At 42.5% G+C, this 20,416-nt stretch overlaps 1 protein-coding gene across 2 annotated transcripts in view; it reads left to right on the top strand.

Moving 5' to 3' along the window:
* Nucleotides 1–7,026: 7,026 nt before the first annotated feature.
* Nucleotides 7,027–20,416, top strand: part of LOC147617571 (uncharacterized) — a 58,092-nt gene continuing 44,702 nt past the window's right edge. Inside the window, exons 1-5 of one of the 2 annotated variants that reach the window (XM_086775854.1) lie at nucleotides 7,027–7,823; nucleotides 7,905–12,566; nucleotides 12,843–12,949; nucleotides 13,169–13,552; nucleotides 13,681–13,782. In XM_086775854.1, coding sequence (XP_086631980.1) covers nucleotides 7,265–7,823; nucleotides 7,905–12,566; nucleotides 12,843–12,949; nucleotides 13,169–13,552; nucleotides 13,681–13,782 — 5,814 coding nt within the window. In that variant the 5' untranslated portion in view covers nucleotides 7,027–7,264. Of the gene's footprint in view, nucleotides 7,824–7,904; nucleotides 12,567–12,842; nucleotides 12,950–13,168; nucleotides 13,553–13,669; nucleotides 13,783–20,416 lie in introns of both variants that reach the window. The other variant, XM_086775855.1, reaches the window with a different exon arrangement.

Genomic DNA, 20,416 nt, shown 5'->3' with positions numbered 1-20,416 from the left:
TAAACTTGTAGTGTGATAGGAAAGATTAATAAGGAATTAGATGGTTTTTTGGTTCCAACTTTGTGGCACTAGAAAACCAACACTCTTCCTCTTTAATCATTTTTTTCTCTCCCTAATTTTTACCGCAAATGGGAATTCCTATCACCTTTAATATGAGATTGGATGAAAAAGAGAGAGAGCTATCCATAGAGAAAGGAGGGAAACTAAAAAATCATACTATGAAGTCAATAGTCTTTCTAAACAAAAACATTGGATTATTAGAAATAAACCTTGCAATCAAAGAATACACATAGAATTGCTCAAACTAACAATACTATAAGCTAGATTATATAAATTATTCAAATTTGATACAGTTAAGGTAGTTAGAATGTCAGTAGCATTAGAAGGTAGATTTCTCCTCTCCCTAGACTTGGTCAGGGTATATAATAATAATAAAATATTCAATGAATCTATTATAGTAAAACATAGTTCCAGGGAGTGTATAAAGGATAGAGAGAGGCAATATCTTAATATTATCTTTTGCCTCTCTCTTATCGATGTGGAAAAGAGAGAAAGTGCTTGGATGCCTCTTTTATTGTTTAAAATTTTGCCTGATGTGCCTTTCACATTCTTCATCCAATGTCTAGTGGTATGTGAGGCACATGTTCACTTTGGTAGTTATTCCTTTGGAGCCAAGCCCTTCCAAATATAAAATTTCTTAGAGTCTTCACTTGGTTGCAAGGATATGTAAGGGTCTTCATTTGGTTACAAGGATATGCATCCAATGTAAACATGCTTAGGGTCTTCACTTGGTTGCAAGGATATGCATTCACCAATATAAAAATGCTTAGGGTCTTCACTTGGTTACAAGGATATGTATCCAATTCTTAGAGTCTTTTGGCTCTAGAAGTGGAGCAAACTCTGACTTTCACATTCTTCATCCAATGTGGCATGTCAGGCACATGTTCACTTTCTAGTTCTTGTGGTAGTGATCGAGTTTGTACTTCATTGATAGTGTGCTGCATTTATGTCATTACTCTCAAAGTAGTGACCCAAATTGTTTAGACATTAGAGAGTGTCTTAGATTTCCTTACCTCCCCCAGTTGCTCTTCTATTTAGTCTCCCATGTTTTCTCCTCTCAGTCTCCCATCCATCCAATCTAATCCTTCAAATCCTTTCAAATTTCCTTGAAGCAAAGAAATTTGACTTGAGATGAGAGGAAAGTGGAGATGAATGATGTTCCTTGGAGTGTGAGCACTCACACTTTTGTAACTATCTGTACCTACAATATAGATGGGATTTGCATAGGTGCTTTTGAGAGTGGAAATGTCAAATCATCACGTATAATCTTGAGACAACCCTAGAGACAATGGTGTCAAAACTCATATCCAAAGGATTTGAGGCACGTTTCTTTAACATGTAAAGGATGGGTTCTCCTTTGCGAGGGCTTCTTCCTCTATTGTGAAAAGGATGGGTTTCTTCTTGAGGTCTTCTCTTAAGCAATGTAAATTTGGTGTCCACTAGTTCTTATAGCTGGGTGGCACAGTCGAGAACGCACCCTCTAAGTTTCTCTTGGCAAGCCTGACCAACTCTCTTGGTTGGCTTCTGGACTGCTCTTTTCCTAAATGGGGTTGGGATGTTGCTAGCATCTTTGGCACATTGGTCAATCAATGATGCTTTATTTGGCACATAAGTTGGTTAATAATGACTTCTTCTAGCTCAAAGGTTTGTTGTAGAATCATATCCTCCTCAAGGATAATGATGAAGCATTAGAGGAGGTGTCCTCTCAGTAGCCATCTTGAATTGTCACATGTGGTCTTCCCATTTCCCTATCTTCTTGGCTCTACGCTTTTGCGTCTTTGGGGTGACTCTTTCTTATTCCAAGATTTCATCAGCTGGCGAGACTCGTGCTTGCCCTTAAGCCCCTCGTGATTGAGAGAGGTGGAAGCCTCCTTAACAGCATGAACAACTGATTTTCTTAAGGTTTTTACATTTGTGTAACTACACTAGTAGGTACTATCTATACACTGTCACCATTGGCGGTGACATGGTGGCTTAAGAACTAAGCCAATGGACTAATCTCAACCTCCAAGGGCTCAATATACACATTTTCTTGACATTCTCCCTCCTCATTCCCCTCTAGAATATCTTGGTTAATGTCAGTTGATTCATTGGTGCTATTCTTGGAATAGGTGGCTAATAAAGACATGTCCATCACTCTCAAAGTTCTAACATTCTTACTAGTGTGGAGCTAGCAAGGCCAAGGGATACCCTGCCTAGGAGAGGAAGGCAACCTTGCGAGGTGGTTCTTATAGCAATGGGATGTGTCATGATTTTAAACTCTCATCAATGAGCGCACTAGAACTCTCCTTGTGTTTTAGTAACAAGTTTGGGCATTCTATGTTGTTGTAGTTATAGATTAGACACTAGAACAACTCACACATAGAGTATAGGTGTGGTCGGAGCCCTCCACTTATGGGTCATTTGCTACATGAGTCTTGTAGAGTGATCCCTTTTGTAGTGCTCTTTTCCTTTGGTGCATACCTTTGATGGTACTGATGGGGTTAGCTCTCATGAGGAAGTCCGTATGAAGTTTTCATCAAAGTCAAATAGTATGGTTCGAGGGACATGATTCTTTGAGTATAAGGTGTTATGTAATGTTGGACCTTGGAGCCCTTCTAAGAATCTTTCAGTCAACTTAGTGGAGAAATTATCCTTATCTGTGCAATGTGAGTGCCAATGTGCCCAATGCATGTAATTGTGGATTGCCTTCTTCTCAAGCTTATCCTTATTTGCACATAATGTAAGTGCAAGTATCACACACCTGATTCATGTAATCATCACGAATTGACTTCTTCTAAAGCTATTTCACATGGTAAAGTCGATTCTAGGGATTCCATAGCAGGTGAATACCCAATCACTGAAGGCTATTTTTAAGGTGTTAAAGTATGCCTTATCCCTTGGGCTTTAGTGAACCATTAATGGCCTTTCCCTTCCCTTCCATGGTCTTCCATGGTGAGGCCAAAGGCACTTGCCTTTACTTGGGTTGTTTGGCTAACCACATTGTTTAACACATTAAGTCAAACATTTTGAGATGAGCAATGGGACCTCCTATCCCATTGAATCTTGACATTAGCTTAACAATTAACTAGTTTGACCTTGTCACGTTGTCTTGTTTGTTGGTACCCACCCCCTCTAAACATATATGGGGTTGGCATGAGGATAAGTGTAGGTTAAGGTGAGTAAGTGTAGGGATATGGGTATGGGTGCTGAATAGGGGGTTGGAAATAATGTATCTCTAGCTGGGGTGCTAAAGTTACTACTGTGGTAATGCTCGTGAATGTTAGGATCATATTATGGATAATAGGCTTTCCATGGGATGTATCTTTCTCCAGAGCCTCCTACTCTTGGGTGAAGTCCTCCAAAGCTCCTTGCTCCAAGCTATAATGGTGTAAATTGTGATGCACTAGTTGTTATATGCCTACTCCAAAGCTAAAACTTCTTGAACTATTTGTGCTAGAGAGAGGCTTGAGTGTGACAATGATTTTATGGGAGACTGAACCAACAGGGTTTCAAAACTCCACTAGTTGAAATGTTCCTTCTAAAACTTGAATTGAGTGACAATGTTGAGAGAGAGCGAGAGAGAGGGGGGGGGGGAGATTGAGAGAGTTGATGCTTGCCAAAATTTAAACTTACTTGTACGAAAACTTATTAACTAGAAGAAATCCTCCCCATAGCATCTACAAATCTTGTGTTTAGGTTCAATAAATAAGGGAGCTTCCATTAAGGTTCTCTTTCACATTTGTGATACTTTGTGTGGAGTTTGTACAATTAATTCTTAACCTATTGGTAGCTATTTATTTCATTTGTCTTATGCCCCCCCCCCCCTCTCTCTCTCTCTCTCTCTCTCTCTCTCTCTCACACACACACACACACACACACACACACACACACACACACACACACAGAGTTAATGTGGCATCAAAATCAAACTTTCCTTCCAAAGAGAAGGAAGGAAAAATTATCATTGGTATAATGTAGTTTGAAATCATGAAGTCCTTAGATTGAAAAGGGTCACATTTATTGAGAGGAAAATTTAGTTAATGATTTTATGGCATATTTAATTCATATGGTTTCAAGTTGTGAAGTGTCTTCTTTGAGTTTTCAAAACCCTAAAGTGAAATTCGGTTAATGTTTTTATGGCAAATTGAATTCTTAGGTTTTCAAGAACTCCACTAATTTTCAAAACCCTAAAGTGCCTTCAAGACAAATGTGAAATATGGACTCATGAATGTGAATTGTTGTGTGCAAGCTTAATGTCAAGGCACTTTCGAGTCTTGAGTAGCAATGCTACATGCCTCATATAAGCATGTGCATGTAGAAGTGTGCTTCAAACTCGAGGGATGACACAATTACACTTTTCTCATAGGAAATTTCTAAGGGCATCGATCCTCAAATGGCCAATTTCAAGAGGCGAATTGGGCCAAGTGCTCCAAAGTGGCCGGTGGGTGGTGCCATTTACGTGGCTACCTAAAGGAACATAAAGGTGCCCATTAGCTACATAGAAACCACATAGTGTTATGTGAAAGAGGTTCATTTTTCGTTAATACACAAAACATCCCATCTTGAATGTAAAATTGCTCGTTAACACAAAAAAACATCCCATCTTGAATGTTAAATTTGACCTCATAAGTGGATATAATATGCACACCAATATTGGTTTGACTTGCATGCTCTCTTTTTGATACACATTTACTCCCCAAGGCCATTCATTTTGAAATCAATTGGGGGAGGACTAAGTAGTTGGTAGTAAGGCTTCGTCTCCCTAGCTATTAAAATGTGCACATTTTCACCAATGCATGAACAACCCCTAAGTTTCGTTTTAAGGTGTATGACTTGGGGGCGACATAACAGTTTTGGAATGCAAACTAAATTGTTATACTTACCATCACAATCCCCTTAAGATTGGTCATACATATTCTAAGACAATCTAGTTATGCTAGTTTGTGTGACTAGTGGTTGAGAATGCAGCATTTTATTGCACATGTGAATAGGCTTTATAAGGGGGAGAGAAGATGCACCTTCGAAATGGGTAGGTGAAATCATCATAGCACTAGAGGGAGAGCATGTAATAGTCACAAAATATGGTGTAATGTTCTCTCTTTAGGTAATAAGAATGTCGTGCATCTATGCCATTTAGAGATTGTTCTAGTAAACTTCAATGTTCACACAAATTTTTTGTTATATTTAAGTAACAAAAATTATAAACGAAAGAATCTACAAAAATTTCAAGTTATAAGTTTGCATAACTTGTTGAGAAGAATGTTTTTGTGAGTAGTGCTATAATGCACCTATTTCATTTTTGTTAGGCTTATTTATGTTAGGGACAATCCTTTGACATAAAGTTGTAATGAATTAAGTTCCCAAGTCAAAATTCATTATGACCCATTAAAAATTTGGTATGGCAATAGTAAAACACAACATGTAGTTTACTAGGATATTTCTCAACTCTCCAAAGGTGTTGGATGAGCTGAGGCTTAAAGGTTTTTCCCCAATTGGTGAAAAACCTTCCTCTCTAAAAATTAAAGGTATTTCTTACATTTTTATTGACTACTCTAAAATCTAAGAATTAGTTATAACTAAAAACCTCTAAAAATCAAATAAATTCCTCTCAAAAAATTAAAGGTATTTATAACTAACTCAAAATGTAAGAATTATTTATAACTAAATAATTTTAAGGTATTTCTTGATATTTTTGAATAAGTTAAAGGTATTTAGAACTAAAACCTCTAAAAATGAAGACCTATAGGTATTTTTCAAATTTAAGAGGTGTAAAATACACTATATCTCTATTTTTTCACACACTTCAGCTTTGCCAAGTGGGTTTACAATCTATAGGCAAGTTTCACAAGGTACTTGTAGTTTTGCGTGCTTCTTAAGCTAATATGCAAAGTGAACAAATTTCATATGTTCAGTTCAAGCACTTGTGGATGATGGATTTGCACATTAGCGATGCACTGTTGCGTGCACCGTGAACATGTCCATTTTCAATACATTAAGCTTGTGACTTGGACATACATATGAGGAGGGTCCATTGTGTTTTAGTGTTGACTAGGATTACCCCTCATAATGTGGTGGGTCACACAAACCCCTTGGTGTGCTTGAAAGTTGAAAGTGTTGTAGGCATGCCAATCCCTTCCGTACGCTTGAATCTCTTTGCATCTAGAGGTGTTCATGCGAAGAAATTGAATTGTCATAGTCGAGAAGGCAACTAAGGGGGATGCATATAGGCACCTTGGATGATGTATTTCACAGTCCGGTTGGAACTTGGGGCAACGTGGGAACAACCTCGTAGATGAATGTTTGATGTACAGAAAGCTTACAGCCTTACACATCATGCGAAGAGAGAGGCATGTTGATACGGCCACAACGAAACATATTTATACAAAGTTCAAGATGCCCATTGCCAATCTTGAGGGCCCAAAGTGTTTGTTTGGTAGACGATGATGAGAGTGAAAGGCGACAGACACGGGCACATGGCTTGAGATTTTGGGGACTAAGATATCGAGAGCGATGCACGGCCGAGATGAGGTAACGTTGAGGTTGGACGGTGCAGATGGAGTTAAAACCGTCTTTAATCTAGTAGTGACTAGTAGTGACAACGTGGGTGGTTGGTGAATTGGGGGAGAACTTTGGCCATACACGTGAAAAAGCCGACGCAACGGAGTTGTCGGAAGTTGACAACTTGATAGCGGGAAAGCTGACTTGATAGCGGAACGGCCAAGCTTCAAACTGTAGGTGGCGGTGCTCACGACCCCTGGGCCCTTCCACGCTGGCACAATGGAGACTGTCTGGCCAGTCTACGTGGCGCAGCTCGAAAATGCATGTGACACTGTACTCTGCAACCTGCTACCGCGGGTACAGACACAAACCCAAAGTGCTGACCGGCCTCGGGCCCGACTTTTCGCCCGGACAACGGCCCCTTTAACGGCACTATTGCACTTTGCCATCGCTCCGCTTCTGCTGATTTTGACTGTGCCGGTGATCCCCCTCGTTTCTGCACCTCCTTCCCCTACCAGAATTCTGTAACACTCACAACATCTCTGCTCCTTGCATTCGCAGCAGCCAACCTTCACCTCTATAACCCTTACTTTTCCTCTTTTATCCCTCGAAACCTGCACTTCGCCATAGCCAAGCTTCCTTTATAGCTGCCTTTTGCTCCCTCAATCCACTCCGTCTTTACCATTCGAGTCTTTTTTTTTCTCCTGCATCTGCGTTTCCCGCAATGGCTTCCAATGCACCACGGCGCAACGACTCGCCTTTCAGAACAAGCTCTGCTTCAAGAAGAAACGATTCACCCCGCCGGTATTCGACCACGTTCATCGCCAGCACCAGCTCCAAGCTCGGGCTTTCCCCGCAGAGAATGCCTACCAGGCAGAGCCTTTCCAAGTCTTATGATTCGCCAGAAGGAGAACACAAGCCCTCACAGGCTTCGTCCAAGAAGCCTTTTTCTACAGGAAGCTCCCGCTGTGCACCAAGCCCGTCTGTACGTTCACCTTTTCGGAATCAGAACAGCTCCACAATGCAGTCGGAAAGCTCGAGAAATCAAACGGTTCTAGACGATGCTGCTTGGATGTCGGAGAAACTCTACAACCTTCAGAAAACGGGATTCCTTCGCTACCCTGCCGTTTCCAAGCTGCGTTATTCAGGTGAAGTTCGCTCCTCTATTGATTCGCTGCCTGTCAGTCTTGAAAACGATGAAGAAATGTCTTTCTTGTCTTCCGCCTCGGCAAGCGACTTCGATCAAGCTTTCGGCGCAACTCTCAGACACAGTCAGACTACAGGTGAGCCAGCTCGAATTTGCATGCGAAGCATGGTTTTGGCCCTTTTTGGCAGCGCTTTAATTTTAAAAATGTGGATGCCAGATGCTACCCGGATGGACGAGCCTTTGTCCGCCTTCAGACTGTCGGAAGTCACTCTAAGCGAGGAGGATTTACTGACGGACATATCTTCATCGACGGAGCTTTCTACAAGCAAGTCCACTCCGCTTTCAGTGCAATCTGGCCGGAATCTTGGCCAGCAAGCGTCGGAGATCTTTCAAACAGCTTCTCCAGCACCTAGCAACGGCAACAATTTCCATGATTATGCACATGAAAGTAATATGAGCTATTCCGCCAGTCTTGATCAACTGAATTCACCAGCTTCTTCTGAATGCACTTCGTCGAACGGCAGTAATCTGTTTCGTGAAAGGCGAGGTGATTTGATGCTCAGGCTTGAAGCTTTGCAGTACCGCGCAGAGCTTGCAGCGAAAGAAGAAAACTCTCACTTTGGTGGTGCGTTGCTTAATTGGGACAATCAGTATGCAAGTCTTTGGAATGAACAAGCTTCACAAGTGGACCAAGACTCGCTGCTCTCAGTTCAGAAGCGAGGGACATCTGTTAAGCAAAGCAATGCAGCAGCTGCTCATTCTAATTTAAGGGTTGAGTCTGTATCCTGGCCTGAGCAACTGGAAACGTCCATTGATTCGACTTGCTGGTTGAAATCTGCCAATGACGAGGTTGAAGCAGAACCTTACTTAAGCCCCCGGTTTCATTCTTCTACCAGAACCATCAGGCCCGAGTACTACTTGCCGTTGTCTAGAGAAGAGGAGCCTGTGCACGAAGCTGCAGATCATATCTTTCCATCTCCCAAAGCAGGACCAGAAGCGGAGAGAGAGGACAACGTCAAAAGGTTAATACCACGGGGAGCATTATCGCCTTTGCGCCAACATCCTAATTTCCGCCAGCGACAAGAGGAAATCAAGTCTAGCAGGCCTGATAGAGTGAGCAATTACAAGCAAGTATCCCCGATTCCTAAGAGCAGAAGATCTTTGGAAAGCTCCATGGATTCAGTGTATGGATCGGTTAAGGGCCGCCGTAGGTCTAGTCCTCACCTAATTCGCCCTTCTTCACCTGTAGCCTCTCCGGATGTAGCAAGAAGAACCGTTTCTAAGGAGCCAAGAACATCACGCAGTCCTATTCCAGTCCGACAGGTCAAGGAGAAGAACAACAGTGTTACCCAGTCCCTTGACCTAAAAGCATCCGCAATGGAAATGCATGGCCAGATAGGGGACACAAAAGATGATTTGGAAAACAAAGAAGAATATGATGGTGAAAGCAGTTGGATTTCTGAAGAAAATGTGGAGGGCTTTTTAAGCAGTCGTTCCTTTGTTGTTGATGAGGTTGATGCATTGAGCTCCACTAATGAACGGCCAGATCCTGTCCATAATGCAAACCTCATTCACAGCAGTGCCAAGATATCGACCTTACTTTCTAATGAGAAAACCTCAAGGGACGAAAGCTTTGAAGTTTTACAAGGGCAAAGTAATGGAAGAGGCATATTGTATACCGCTCATGCTGGAAGTGTTTGCTTTAATGATGAACTTACCAATGGCAGCATAGAAAGCTTGGTTGGTATGCCAGAATTTGATAGATCGTTCCTGTCTTCTCAAAATGGTTCAACTCCCACTGCCAAAACAGATACTCTTCCTGGGTTGTCACAAGCAGGCTCCTTTGTAGATTCGACATTGATTCCAAAAGGATTATCCAAAGAACAAATTTCTTACGAGTCAATATACAACCTGAGTTCACATCTGGGAGATGCTTACCTCAATTATGATTCAATTGAATGCTCTGAGGATAAGTTCTGCTCAAAACCTTCAAACTATTTTCACCAGGATGCTGAATCTAAAGAGCAGACATCGCCAGAGGAGAGTCCTGTTAGGTATAAAACTGCTGCCTTAGAAGAGTTTGGTGAAGTAGTTGAGGAGCTAACAGAAAATAAATTGAAGCTAGAAGCACATCGTGCTTCTGTGGAGGCCCAACAAAAGCCAGAAGACGTTCATGATGGGCGGTTCCACACTGAGAGATGTACTTTCCATGACACAGTTTCAACTGACACTGAACGATGCAATGATTCTTGGTCTGCTGACTTCTCATTACCATCTAAGAACCATGAAGCTAGTTTGGTTTTTTGTGGAGATCAACAGTGGTTGCCACCAGCCAATGGAGATGAAAATGTAATTGAGACAAGCAAAATTCATTCACAAGGCCTTTTTGAGGAAGGATATCCAGAGCATGAAGTATCTGCAGGAGTTGTCCGCTCCTTGTCGTTCAGTGAAGAAGAGAAGAGTGTATCAAAAGCAAGCAAACAGAAATCAAAAACATGGTCAAAGAAACACCTTGGTAGATCATTAAGTGCAAGCTTTTCACATTATTGCAGTACTAATAGCAGCTATCTTCCAAAAGGTCAGAACTATCAAAATAGTCGAGGAAAGGATGTTCAGACAACATGTAAGGAGAAAAATCTGAAATTTGCAGAGGTTTTGGATGGTTTCGAACTGCATAAGACCAGTGCTCTGGTGGAAAAGGGGATCCTGAAGCAGATGCCATCACTAATTGATAGGAATGAAGCTTTAGACATGGGCTACAAACATGGCAGATGCAGTGAGGCCAGGTTGATAGCACTAGATGACTTTGCTTTGCACGATTCATGCAATGCTGCTTCAAAGAAAGCAGGTTGTGATATTTTAGAAACCGAGGAACATTCTGTGGTTCTGGGTGGTATGGTGCAGACTGTGTTGACATCTGGTGAAAGTGAAAGTGAGTGTGGCAGAATCATGGAAGGCAACAAAGTCGTAATAGCACATGATCTTATATTGGATAATTCAGTCAAGCCGTCATTTATTCCCCTTGAGATGCGTTCCAAGGTCAAAGAATGTCCTTCAACCGAAGAGGCTCTAGCAGACTATGTTAGCTGGCAGCGGGCACCAGATTTTACAGGACTACAGAATGGTGGAGGAACAGCAGTTGATAACAAGGGGTGCAGTTGGAACAATGGACAAGCCTTGAATGTGCCCGAGGCTCAGTACTCTGTCATCTCTTATCCAAACAAAGAGTCTTTATTGGGAGGTGACAAAAGCCTTTCTTTCAATCGGATTGAAACTAGATATGCTCCAGTTGATGAGGAAGTGCCACCAATTCCATGCACTAGGTTTAATCCCAGTGGACCAGTTGCTGGAGAGGAGTTTTCTGAGAATGAAGTGGAAAGCATGACTGTAGATAATGGAGTTCTTCTGGACACTAAGATGCTGCAAACATACAACCTCAGAGTAGCAGAATCTAAACCTAATCTAGTTCTTGGCAAATCGACCATGCCAGAACAACATGCGAACAACAGTGAGATTGTTGTCTTGTGTGGATGGCCAGACAGCAATAAATCAATGCTGATTGAGCAGGAACTACTGGCAGTAGACAAAGACAGATTGCATAATGAGGTCCACTATTCAAGTTTGTTAGAAGATAAATTCAAGGGCCAGACAGGGCTAGTAAAAGTTGCTGGATCATCTGGGCCAAAAAATAGTGGAAGAGGGAAAGCCCCAGAATCTTTGCTGTCAATTTACAAGAATCCTTTGTGGCTGGATGAACTTGGTGTGGATTTTGACAGAGCGCAGAAGGCCTCTCAGGATCAGGAAATGCTGGACTTATCATATATTGATAGAGAAGATAGCAGTCTTTTGGAAATAGATAACAGGATTGGGTTTTCCAAAAGATCTCTGGATAATGTGTGGAATACATATGAAGGCGTGGCTGGATTTCTTACCCCGGTCACTAATTCTCCTTCCCGTACCATTGGTGGGGTGTCTGATGCTGGTCACATTTTGATTGGTTTTGACACCTTGGTTGATTCTAGTGATTCAAAGGGTATTGCGCTTGGTTCTTTTTGGGATGTTGAGAGTAGTGCATTGAAGAAGTTTAGAAAGATAGGTGAGGAGATCGAAGATGGAAGCATTTCTGTCTGGAAACCCCTGCCATTTGAAAGCTGCCTCTTAATCAAAGACTCAGATATCTATGAAGAACCTCAATTAGGTGCCAAGGAAAAGCCAGTGGACCCTCAAGACAATGCGTCTGGCAGCCAGGATGATCAGCAGCAACAGTCAGCTCAAAGTATGATGGAAATGAAGTTTCAAACAACCAATCATGATGCTTCACATTCATGTCCAGTCAAAATCAAGGAAGCCATTACTGGCACTTCTGATGAACATTGTGACACTATTCCTATCAACTCAGCGCTTGCTCTATCGCATTCTGCAAGGTTGGAGGTTATTTCTCAGCTGAAGGTAAACCTGACAACACAGATAAAAGAGGTCTCTCTTTCAAATGTTGCTGTGAAACCCGACGGCTTGGAAAATAAATTTGCTTCAGGAGGCTTGGTTGAAAAAGTATTGGGGGAGGTAAGTGCTTGGCCTCATGGCCCTTTTCCAACGAACTCACTTCCTTCTAACGAGCTCCTAGATGGCAGTATTGCACCTCAAAAGGCAACTTATGTGGCGAAAGAGGGTGCTGTATGTGATTATGTACCCATTACAGCAGCAAAATTCAGCATAGGAGACGCCTTATCAGAAAGTACATATAGCTTAGGGAATAACTGTGAAAAGCTGGTGCCACAATTAGACAAATCTGAAAAAGACAAAGTGGCTTGCCAAATTGATCAGGCCAAAGCCGGCATAGAGACATCTGATGATAAAGCTGATCATAATGGCACAACAGGTGGAGCTACATTGAATTTTGCTTCAGAGCTGTGAGAATATTTTGTTAGTTCAGCTTTCCATAGATGCATTCAATGAAGAACAATGTTTTTTATCTTCTGAAACTTTTTTTTTTTGAACTGAACATTTACAATGTAGCCTAACCATCTACTACATCTATCACTGTATTGATAATTACAGTGCAACAGCCAACCATACAAACTGTGCATTATTGAGTTTCTGTTGGTTGTTGGGCTAACAAAATACTGACTGTCGTGTATTGATGCTCCTTATCCAGCTTCTCAACATTCCGATACAAAACAAACTGATCAGTTTCCTAGACACTATGACACAGAACATTCTCAACCATCGGATACTGAATTGGTCCTGGTCCCCTATGACCTTGTAAGTGGTTGAGCATGAATATAATTGAAGGTTCTTTTAAAAAAGTAAAGGATCCGGATTTGAAATAGTTTGTGCAATTGTATTGTTTTGTGTTTGTTGAGTCATCAAAAAAGATAGCTTTGTGTTCACTAGAATCTGCTGGGTATTTTATAACACACATTGTGTCAAAGAAGCTAACCATTGTGTTGGCATACTCAAGTTATGTGAATTGTATTGTAGGTGAAGGGAAATTCTCTTAAAGAAGAACTTTTCAAGGAAGTCCCTGTTATGCATACAAACGATGGCATGGAAGTTGGAGAGGAAGTAAAGAAGGTGACATTTATATTTTCTGATTCCAAGGAGCCACAGGACATACAAGCTGTTGAAAATTCATCGCCCGAAGTTCCCATGGACTTGCTGTCCACTTGGGTCTTGTCTTTCTTCTCATGTGCAATGAAGGTCAGAGGCAATTGCAGGAGGAAAGAACAAAAGCATCTACCCATGCCAAAAAAGACACAGGAGGATCAAACAGATTTGAACATAATAGGAAAAAAGGTTGAAGCTTTGGAGGCAGAGATTGACAAGTTTAAGGAGGAGAACAAGAATTTACAGAAGCTGGTGAAGGTAATGTATAAGATGCATGTTCCAGAATATCTTGCGCTAAAGAATGAGCAGCATAGCAAAGTCTGCTTTTGGGTAAGACCATCCTCAAATGTATACCAACCGAGTGTAACATGCCAGTGTTTGATCAGGAAAATAAAGCAATTGCATCATGGCTTACGAGTGAGAAAAAGGCATGGGAGCAGCAGAGGGTTCATGACATGCATATTTTCAGTTCATATAAAGAGCAACAGGTACCATTGCTTGCAGCTTTCCTGCTTGAGAGTGAGAGAGAGAGAGAGAGAGAGAGAGAGAGAGAGAGAGAGTTATAATAAACGTCCGCAAAAGAGAGAGAGAGTTATAATAAACGTCCGCAAAAGACCCAAAGGGTGCGTGAGACCAAAAATGTGTTACAATAATTCCATAAGGTAACTATATCATGGAGAAAGACACTGAAACAACTAGCTACGTGTATAATAGTGATCATGTGAAAGAGAAGTAATCATCCAAATACAAAAATAGCCACCTGTATCATGGATATAGGTACCACCTATGGTATGATCACTGTGCGAAATTGATCTCATACAGGTGTTCTCTATGGAGCTGTTCCCACGGGACCTCGGGTGCACTGGCGGGCATTGGTGGCTAGCCATCGAGGTCACATGTGGCGAGCCTGCTGAGGGGATTTTGGGCACCAGTGGCCCAACGGGTTGCACCACTCCACAGCTGCCCGTTTGAGCACCAGAGGCCTCCTACCTCCTCGCGTGCAGGACGGGGGTGGCCTCGGCCAGTCCGTAAACGCCGCATGGCAAAGGCCCCCACCTTTCCCCAGACGTCATGAACCTCCTGCCGTCCTGTTAAGGTCATGATGTCGAGCTGTCGTGTGGGGTTGATCAAGGAATCAATGGCCGTCTGTGGGGCGGGAGCCATGACGGGCTGGTTGTTAGAAATAATCCAATCATTTCGCCTAAGCTATATCACATAGGATAAAATGTATTAGAATCACCTCCTTGCTAGTCACTTGTGATTATGCTACTTTATTATTGATGATATCATCCCAGAAATGTATCAAGTCACATTGAGTGTACCTCTCATGGCTATATAAGCACTATGTACAAGCTCATTTGAATCAATGCAATCATATCCTTTTTTATCATGAATGCCTCCCTTGTATTTCCCCCTTAACTTTTACACTGGCGAGAGTTGTGTGGAGGGGGCGATCTGGGCTGTGGGGCCCTCGCTTGGTGCTCCTTACTTGTATTACCAAGAAGAAGCTCATGATGGGGGGCTGTGAGGTATCCTGAGTCTGGGGTCTGCCCATTCTGAGAAGATCTCTGTACAGAGTCTGCATAGCTCTACTAGGAAGAGCCCTAGACATTGCTGGTCGGGTAAGTTGATAATTCTGGATAGTGTTCCCAGAAGAGGCACTGAAGTCTCCCCCGGGCCCTGAATCTCATAATACACCGGGCATGTGCAGATGAAATGCTCCTCCATCTTGACCTCTAGAGTCCAGAGACCACATACCTTGTCCTCCCTGGCAATGCCCCGTGCCCTCCGTGTCTCTACTCTGAGGCGTCGAGTTGAGACTCAGATCTGCCCAACCACAATGCATGGCATATGAGATGGGTCTATGTAGGTATCCAGGTCTCTGAATGAAACCATCCGGCTCAATGACTCAGCTTAGAAGGTCCTGGTAGAACTTAGGGTAACTCCAAAAGTGCAAGCCATACGTGGATGTGCAGGCAGTTCACTTCTTGATGGGTAAGATGAATGAAGCTATCCTTAATGACTCACCTTAGAAGGTCCCGGTAGAACTGCATCTTGGAGGCTAACAAGAGTACAGATTGACCTCAAAAAAGCTATATAAATAGTTATCAGTATTACCATGTTCCATAGGCTCCTAATTAGCAGGCTTTTAGTGGCCAAAAAGAACACATCAATACAAAATGGACTCTTAAATCCTATAACTCCATCAAGCTAAAACAAAACACTCACTCTAAGGCCGGCAAGGATAATGTTCAAAAAGTCAAAATAAACATAGATACATCAAAGAATATACTTGTTATCATAACACTATTCCTTATACTCATGTATGTACCAGAGAACACTATCTTCTTCACAAAAGAATAATCAACCAAAAAGATTAGAATATTAAGTCACAAAGTTTTCCATGTCTAAGAGCTCAACCAATAACCGAGTAGGGACAAGAGCTCTCCATAGAAAGGGATCTGCATAATTTCTTAGGTGAAAGGACTTTAGTGTTACACGCATCTAGGACTCCACATCTTGGTGCTGAGGTATTAAAAGTCATGGCAGACAGGAGGTGCTAAAACGAGTTCTTGCCAAGGTTCAATATCAAATCCCCCTGCTCATAGAAGGCTCTGAAATGTCTCTGCAATCCCTCTGCTGAATCTGAAATGAGCACTATGTCATTTGCACAGAGAAGGTTGCATAGAGAAGGATCGGGACTAGTGTAGGAGACCAAGTCACCGAATCTGTAAATAAAGTCAATTATCTCATCGATGTAGATCCCAAACAATGTTGGGGAGAGGACATCTGTGCTTGACCTCGATCGTACTAATGACCTTTGCTCTAACCCAGAAATTCTGTTCAGTTTGGGCAAGAAGTGAGTGCCAGAGGGTTGTTTTGACCTGGCCATACAGCACCAGGGACTTCTGCTTGGCACCTGGGCCTCACACATGTGAGATACAAGCACGAGAAACTGTTTTGGACTGGTCGCACTGCACACAGGTGTGTGTTTCTGGTGGTGTTCTAGGCAACGTCGGAGCAAAGCTTCAGGAGAGAAGACAGTCAGCCGTGTTCTCATCCTAAGGGTGTGAACTTGGGCTGAAAACAGGGCGGAAGAACCTGTTTAGACTTGTGAAGGGTGGAAGTACCTCTGAAGAGATTTGTGCACGGCGGAAGTAGCTGTAGAGACTCTTGTGCAGGGCGGAAGTACCTGTGAGAACCATTGATTGTCAGGAGTACATGTACGTGTTGGCCTGGACACTAGGATACTATTGTTTCCTGTGTATTCACTTGGAGCAATCAGGTGTAGGCCAGTGATGAATCCTCGAGCTTCTGTGGTCTTGTACTTGGAAGAAAACTCCTCTCGGTAGTATAACCTAAAGGAAGAAGGGGGGGAGGCAAATTTATGCTGTATCCAATCAATGTCTGGAAAGTCACTCTCTATAGTGATCCATATTGCCTTCATTCACTTGCTTGTAACCAAAGTACCATCTATAAGGTACCACCAGGTGTATCCATCATGTGTGCACGTCTCCATGTCATTCTTCTAGTGACAACATCCAAAACCTGCCATGACATGCTTCCCATGCATGTCTCTTAAAGAACCGAAGTATCCATGAGGTATAAAGACCTCAATGCCTACATCCATAATATGTGAACACCACAAGGGAATTATATCACATCATCTCTATTTGTGGAATTCTGATCCACTCATCCTGTACTTGCACTTGCATAAAACTACTTACGGGCTTTTCTCTATGTGACTTTCCATCTTCTCATAAACGACGCAAAGGCCATGTCACTAGGACAATCTATCAGCAATCAATCAACTCCCCCTTGCTCGAGAGTTTGAACATATCTATGTGTGTATATGTTCATATGAAGCACACCCTGTAACCAAGTTTGGGAGCATGTGACCAATATAAGTATGTGCGATCTCCCTGTCCCACATACATCTGCATCATTGTTCTCTAGAAGAAATAATCCTATCTAAGCTATGATGAAGCTGCTTCTGTGTACATCATGGATAAGTCTTTGCTCCTGCAGTCTTAATCATTCTTGATCAGTCTTGATCTCTTTCCATAGAGACCCCGAATCATGAGTATCACATGTCTCATGCATATGCTTCCTGCACAAGTCCTAATCATTCTTGGTCGGTCTTGATCTCTTTCCATAAAGACCCTGAATCATGAGTATCACATGTCTCATGCATCTTTCTAAATTTGGCATTCTTCTTCAAGGATACATTCTTCGAGTTATGTCTTTGATGCTATCTCGGCATCTTTTGTCTAATGTCGAATCTCATCATTCAACTGCACATTCTTAACGTTCTCCTTCCTGACCACATTCTTCATCAAGTCTCCTTTCTCATCAATGATGTTGGACTCTTGTTTTTCATCAATGATGGTGGACACTAGCTTCTTTCGCCATATCTTGTGTCATGTGTGTACTAGATTCTTTTGAGGACAATTTTGGGCTGTGTGTCTCATCTTTCTGCATCTGTAGTGTTCCCTTTTGAACACTAATATACTAATATTGAAAGTGTCTTGTCTCATGACAATTGAAGCATTCAAGCTTCTTACAAAATCTTTTCATGTGTCCGGTCTTTTGACAATGATGACCGCTCCGATCCAGCCCTAAAAAGGGGATTTTACTGGATTTATTAGTTTTTATTCTTGTTTTTTGGGTCTTGCTGCTGGCCGACTGCCCATTTACTGGGCCGACCAGCAACCCCCCTTACTATATATGCATAGCCTCTGCATTCAGCACCTTGTACCACTTCATTGACCCTATCAGGTACCATATGTGCTGTTGCTGCTGCCGCTGACGCCTACACTCCTCTGCTACACAGAACACACCAGCGTTTTACATCTGCTACACTCCTCTACCGGCGCCTAGCACACCAACGTTTTACATCTGCTCATGGGACAACAACCCTCTCTGCTACACTACATAGAGCACACCAGTGTTTTACATCTGCTCATGGGACAACAGTCCTCTCTACTACACAGAGCACACCTGCATTTTACATCAGCTCATGGGACAGCAGCCCTCTCTCTGCTACATAGAGCACATCAGCATTTTCTCTTCAGTTCACATCTTGGGACAACAGCCCACTCTCTGCTACAATACAATACATCATCGTTTTTCTACAGTTTACCTTGGGACAACAGCCCTCTCTACTCACCATCTCACATCATCGGGACGGCAGCCCTCTCTACTTATCTTCACCATCGACACCACTCGGGACAGTAGCCCTCTATTGCAGCACCCTTGTCACCAAAGCTTGCACCACTTCCACCACTTGGGACGGCATCGCTCTCTACGCCTCACCACCACTCAGGTATTGCAGCACCCTCAACACCCTTGTCACCAGAGCTTGCACCAGTGGGGACGGCGTCCCTCTCTGCTCTTCATCACCCTCAGGTACCGCAACACCCTTGTCACCAGAGTCTGCATCACTTCACCTTCTGCCACCCACTACCACCTCGGAGTGCGTCAGCATCCACCGACGTGAGCCTTCGACATCGACCACCTCACGGAGTGCCTTTGCCTCACATCGACGTGAGCCTTTGTCATCGATCAAGCTTCAGCTCCGACATCATCTTTGCTTCTGCACTGGTCTTCTACTTAGAGTCTCCTCACATCAGAGGGTCTCTTGTACAGACACCATCATATATACACTCACTCACCCATTTCATGTTGTGTTGTTTTGCTATGATATCTCGTATGTCGGATTCTTTTTTCCTTTTGCCCTCTGTAACATGTAGCGGAAGTATTCGTAATTAAGGATCTTGTCACACAAATTCTAACACCGCCTTCTGTATCTCGAGTTTTGCAAGTTTAGCAATTCACTTTTATGACATCAAACTTTAAGAGATTTAGAGAGAGAGAGATAGAGAAACTGTACACCTTATGGGGTCCTGAATTACCCACTGAAGGGCCCCCTATCTCGTTACTGGAATAGTATTTGCTTTATTACTTTGAAGAGACTGATTGTGGACTGAAGATAAACCAAACGCAAGATCTCTGAGGACCAAGAGTCGGGCTGAACTGTACACAACGAACTGTACACAATTGTAGAAGTACCAATGATGACCAAACTCGAGCCTATGCACTCTTCCCAATGGAATAAGGGAAGGTTGCAAATCGGAGGCTGAGGTAGGGGCTGATTGGGATTGTTTCTAGGTTATGTATGAATGCTGAGTTTTACCTTTACCAAAGTGCTGTAGCAAAACGATGAAGATAAGGATACTCAAAACTGCTCCTATGGAGAAAACGCAAGGTGACTTGAAGGGTTGAATGCTGTAGATGCTGCATTTTGATGAAGAATGGCTGAATGCTTCATGTGTTAATGCTCCTTGTGCTGTGGACTGAAAACGTTGAATGCTGATGTGGTCTAGGGCTGAATGATCAATCGCTTATGCTCCTTGTGCTAAAGGCTCCAACGCTTGATGGCTGATTATGAGATGATGGAATGAATGGTGCAAAGCAAGCCTATTTATACTAATTTGAGGGCTGGTCGGTTGGCACTTCATGCTGGCCGACTGGACACTAAATGCTACACGACTTGCATATGATGGATAAATGGTATTAAATACTACACGACTTGCATACAATGAATAAACGGTATTAAATGTTGGAAATTATGAAAAAAATGCGAGATCAATACTAATAAATATCCTAAAAATACTAGATGTTATTTGAAGACTTCTGCAATGATCTATATGCAGTGGACGAATGATATGCAATATGCAGAGTGCTTTCTAATGTAAACCCTAAGGTTTCTACTGACTCTACATGCATGAATGAATCTCTTCAAGTGGGTTAAGGGACTTGACTGAATGACTAACTCGCTATGGTTGAGGAATGACTAACTCGCTATGGCTGAGGAATGACCTACGTAGCTCGTGCATGACTTATCTTGGACCAAGGATTACAATGGGGTCACAGCATACGACAATTATCATCCTAAAGGGTACTAATAATGTACAATGTTGCACTGATGATGATGAGCCATCTTGTCACCATGCACTATAGTGCAGAGTGCATGTGACATTCCCTCCTGCTTAGCTTGGTGGTTGGTGCATGGCTTCCAAGTAGTCTGCCCCAACAACTGGGAGTAATCTTGAAAGAACT

The sequence above is a fragment of the Cibotium barometz genome, chromosome 36 (genome assembly GCF_041138505.1).
Source record: "Cibotium barometz isolate CiBa-2024 chromosome 36, ASM4113850v1, whole genome shotgun sequence".
Taxonomy (NCBI): Eukaryota; Viridiplantae; Streptophyta; class Polypodiopsida; order Cyatheales; family Cibotiaceae; genus Cibotium; species Cibotium barometz.
Note: the sequence above shows the minus strand (reverse complement) of the source record. Positions and strands in the feature narration are given on the sequence as shown.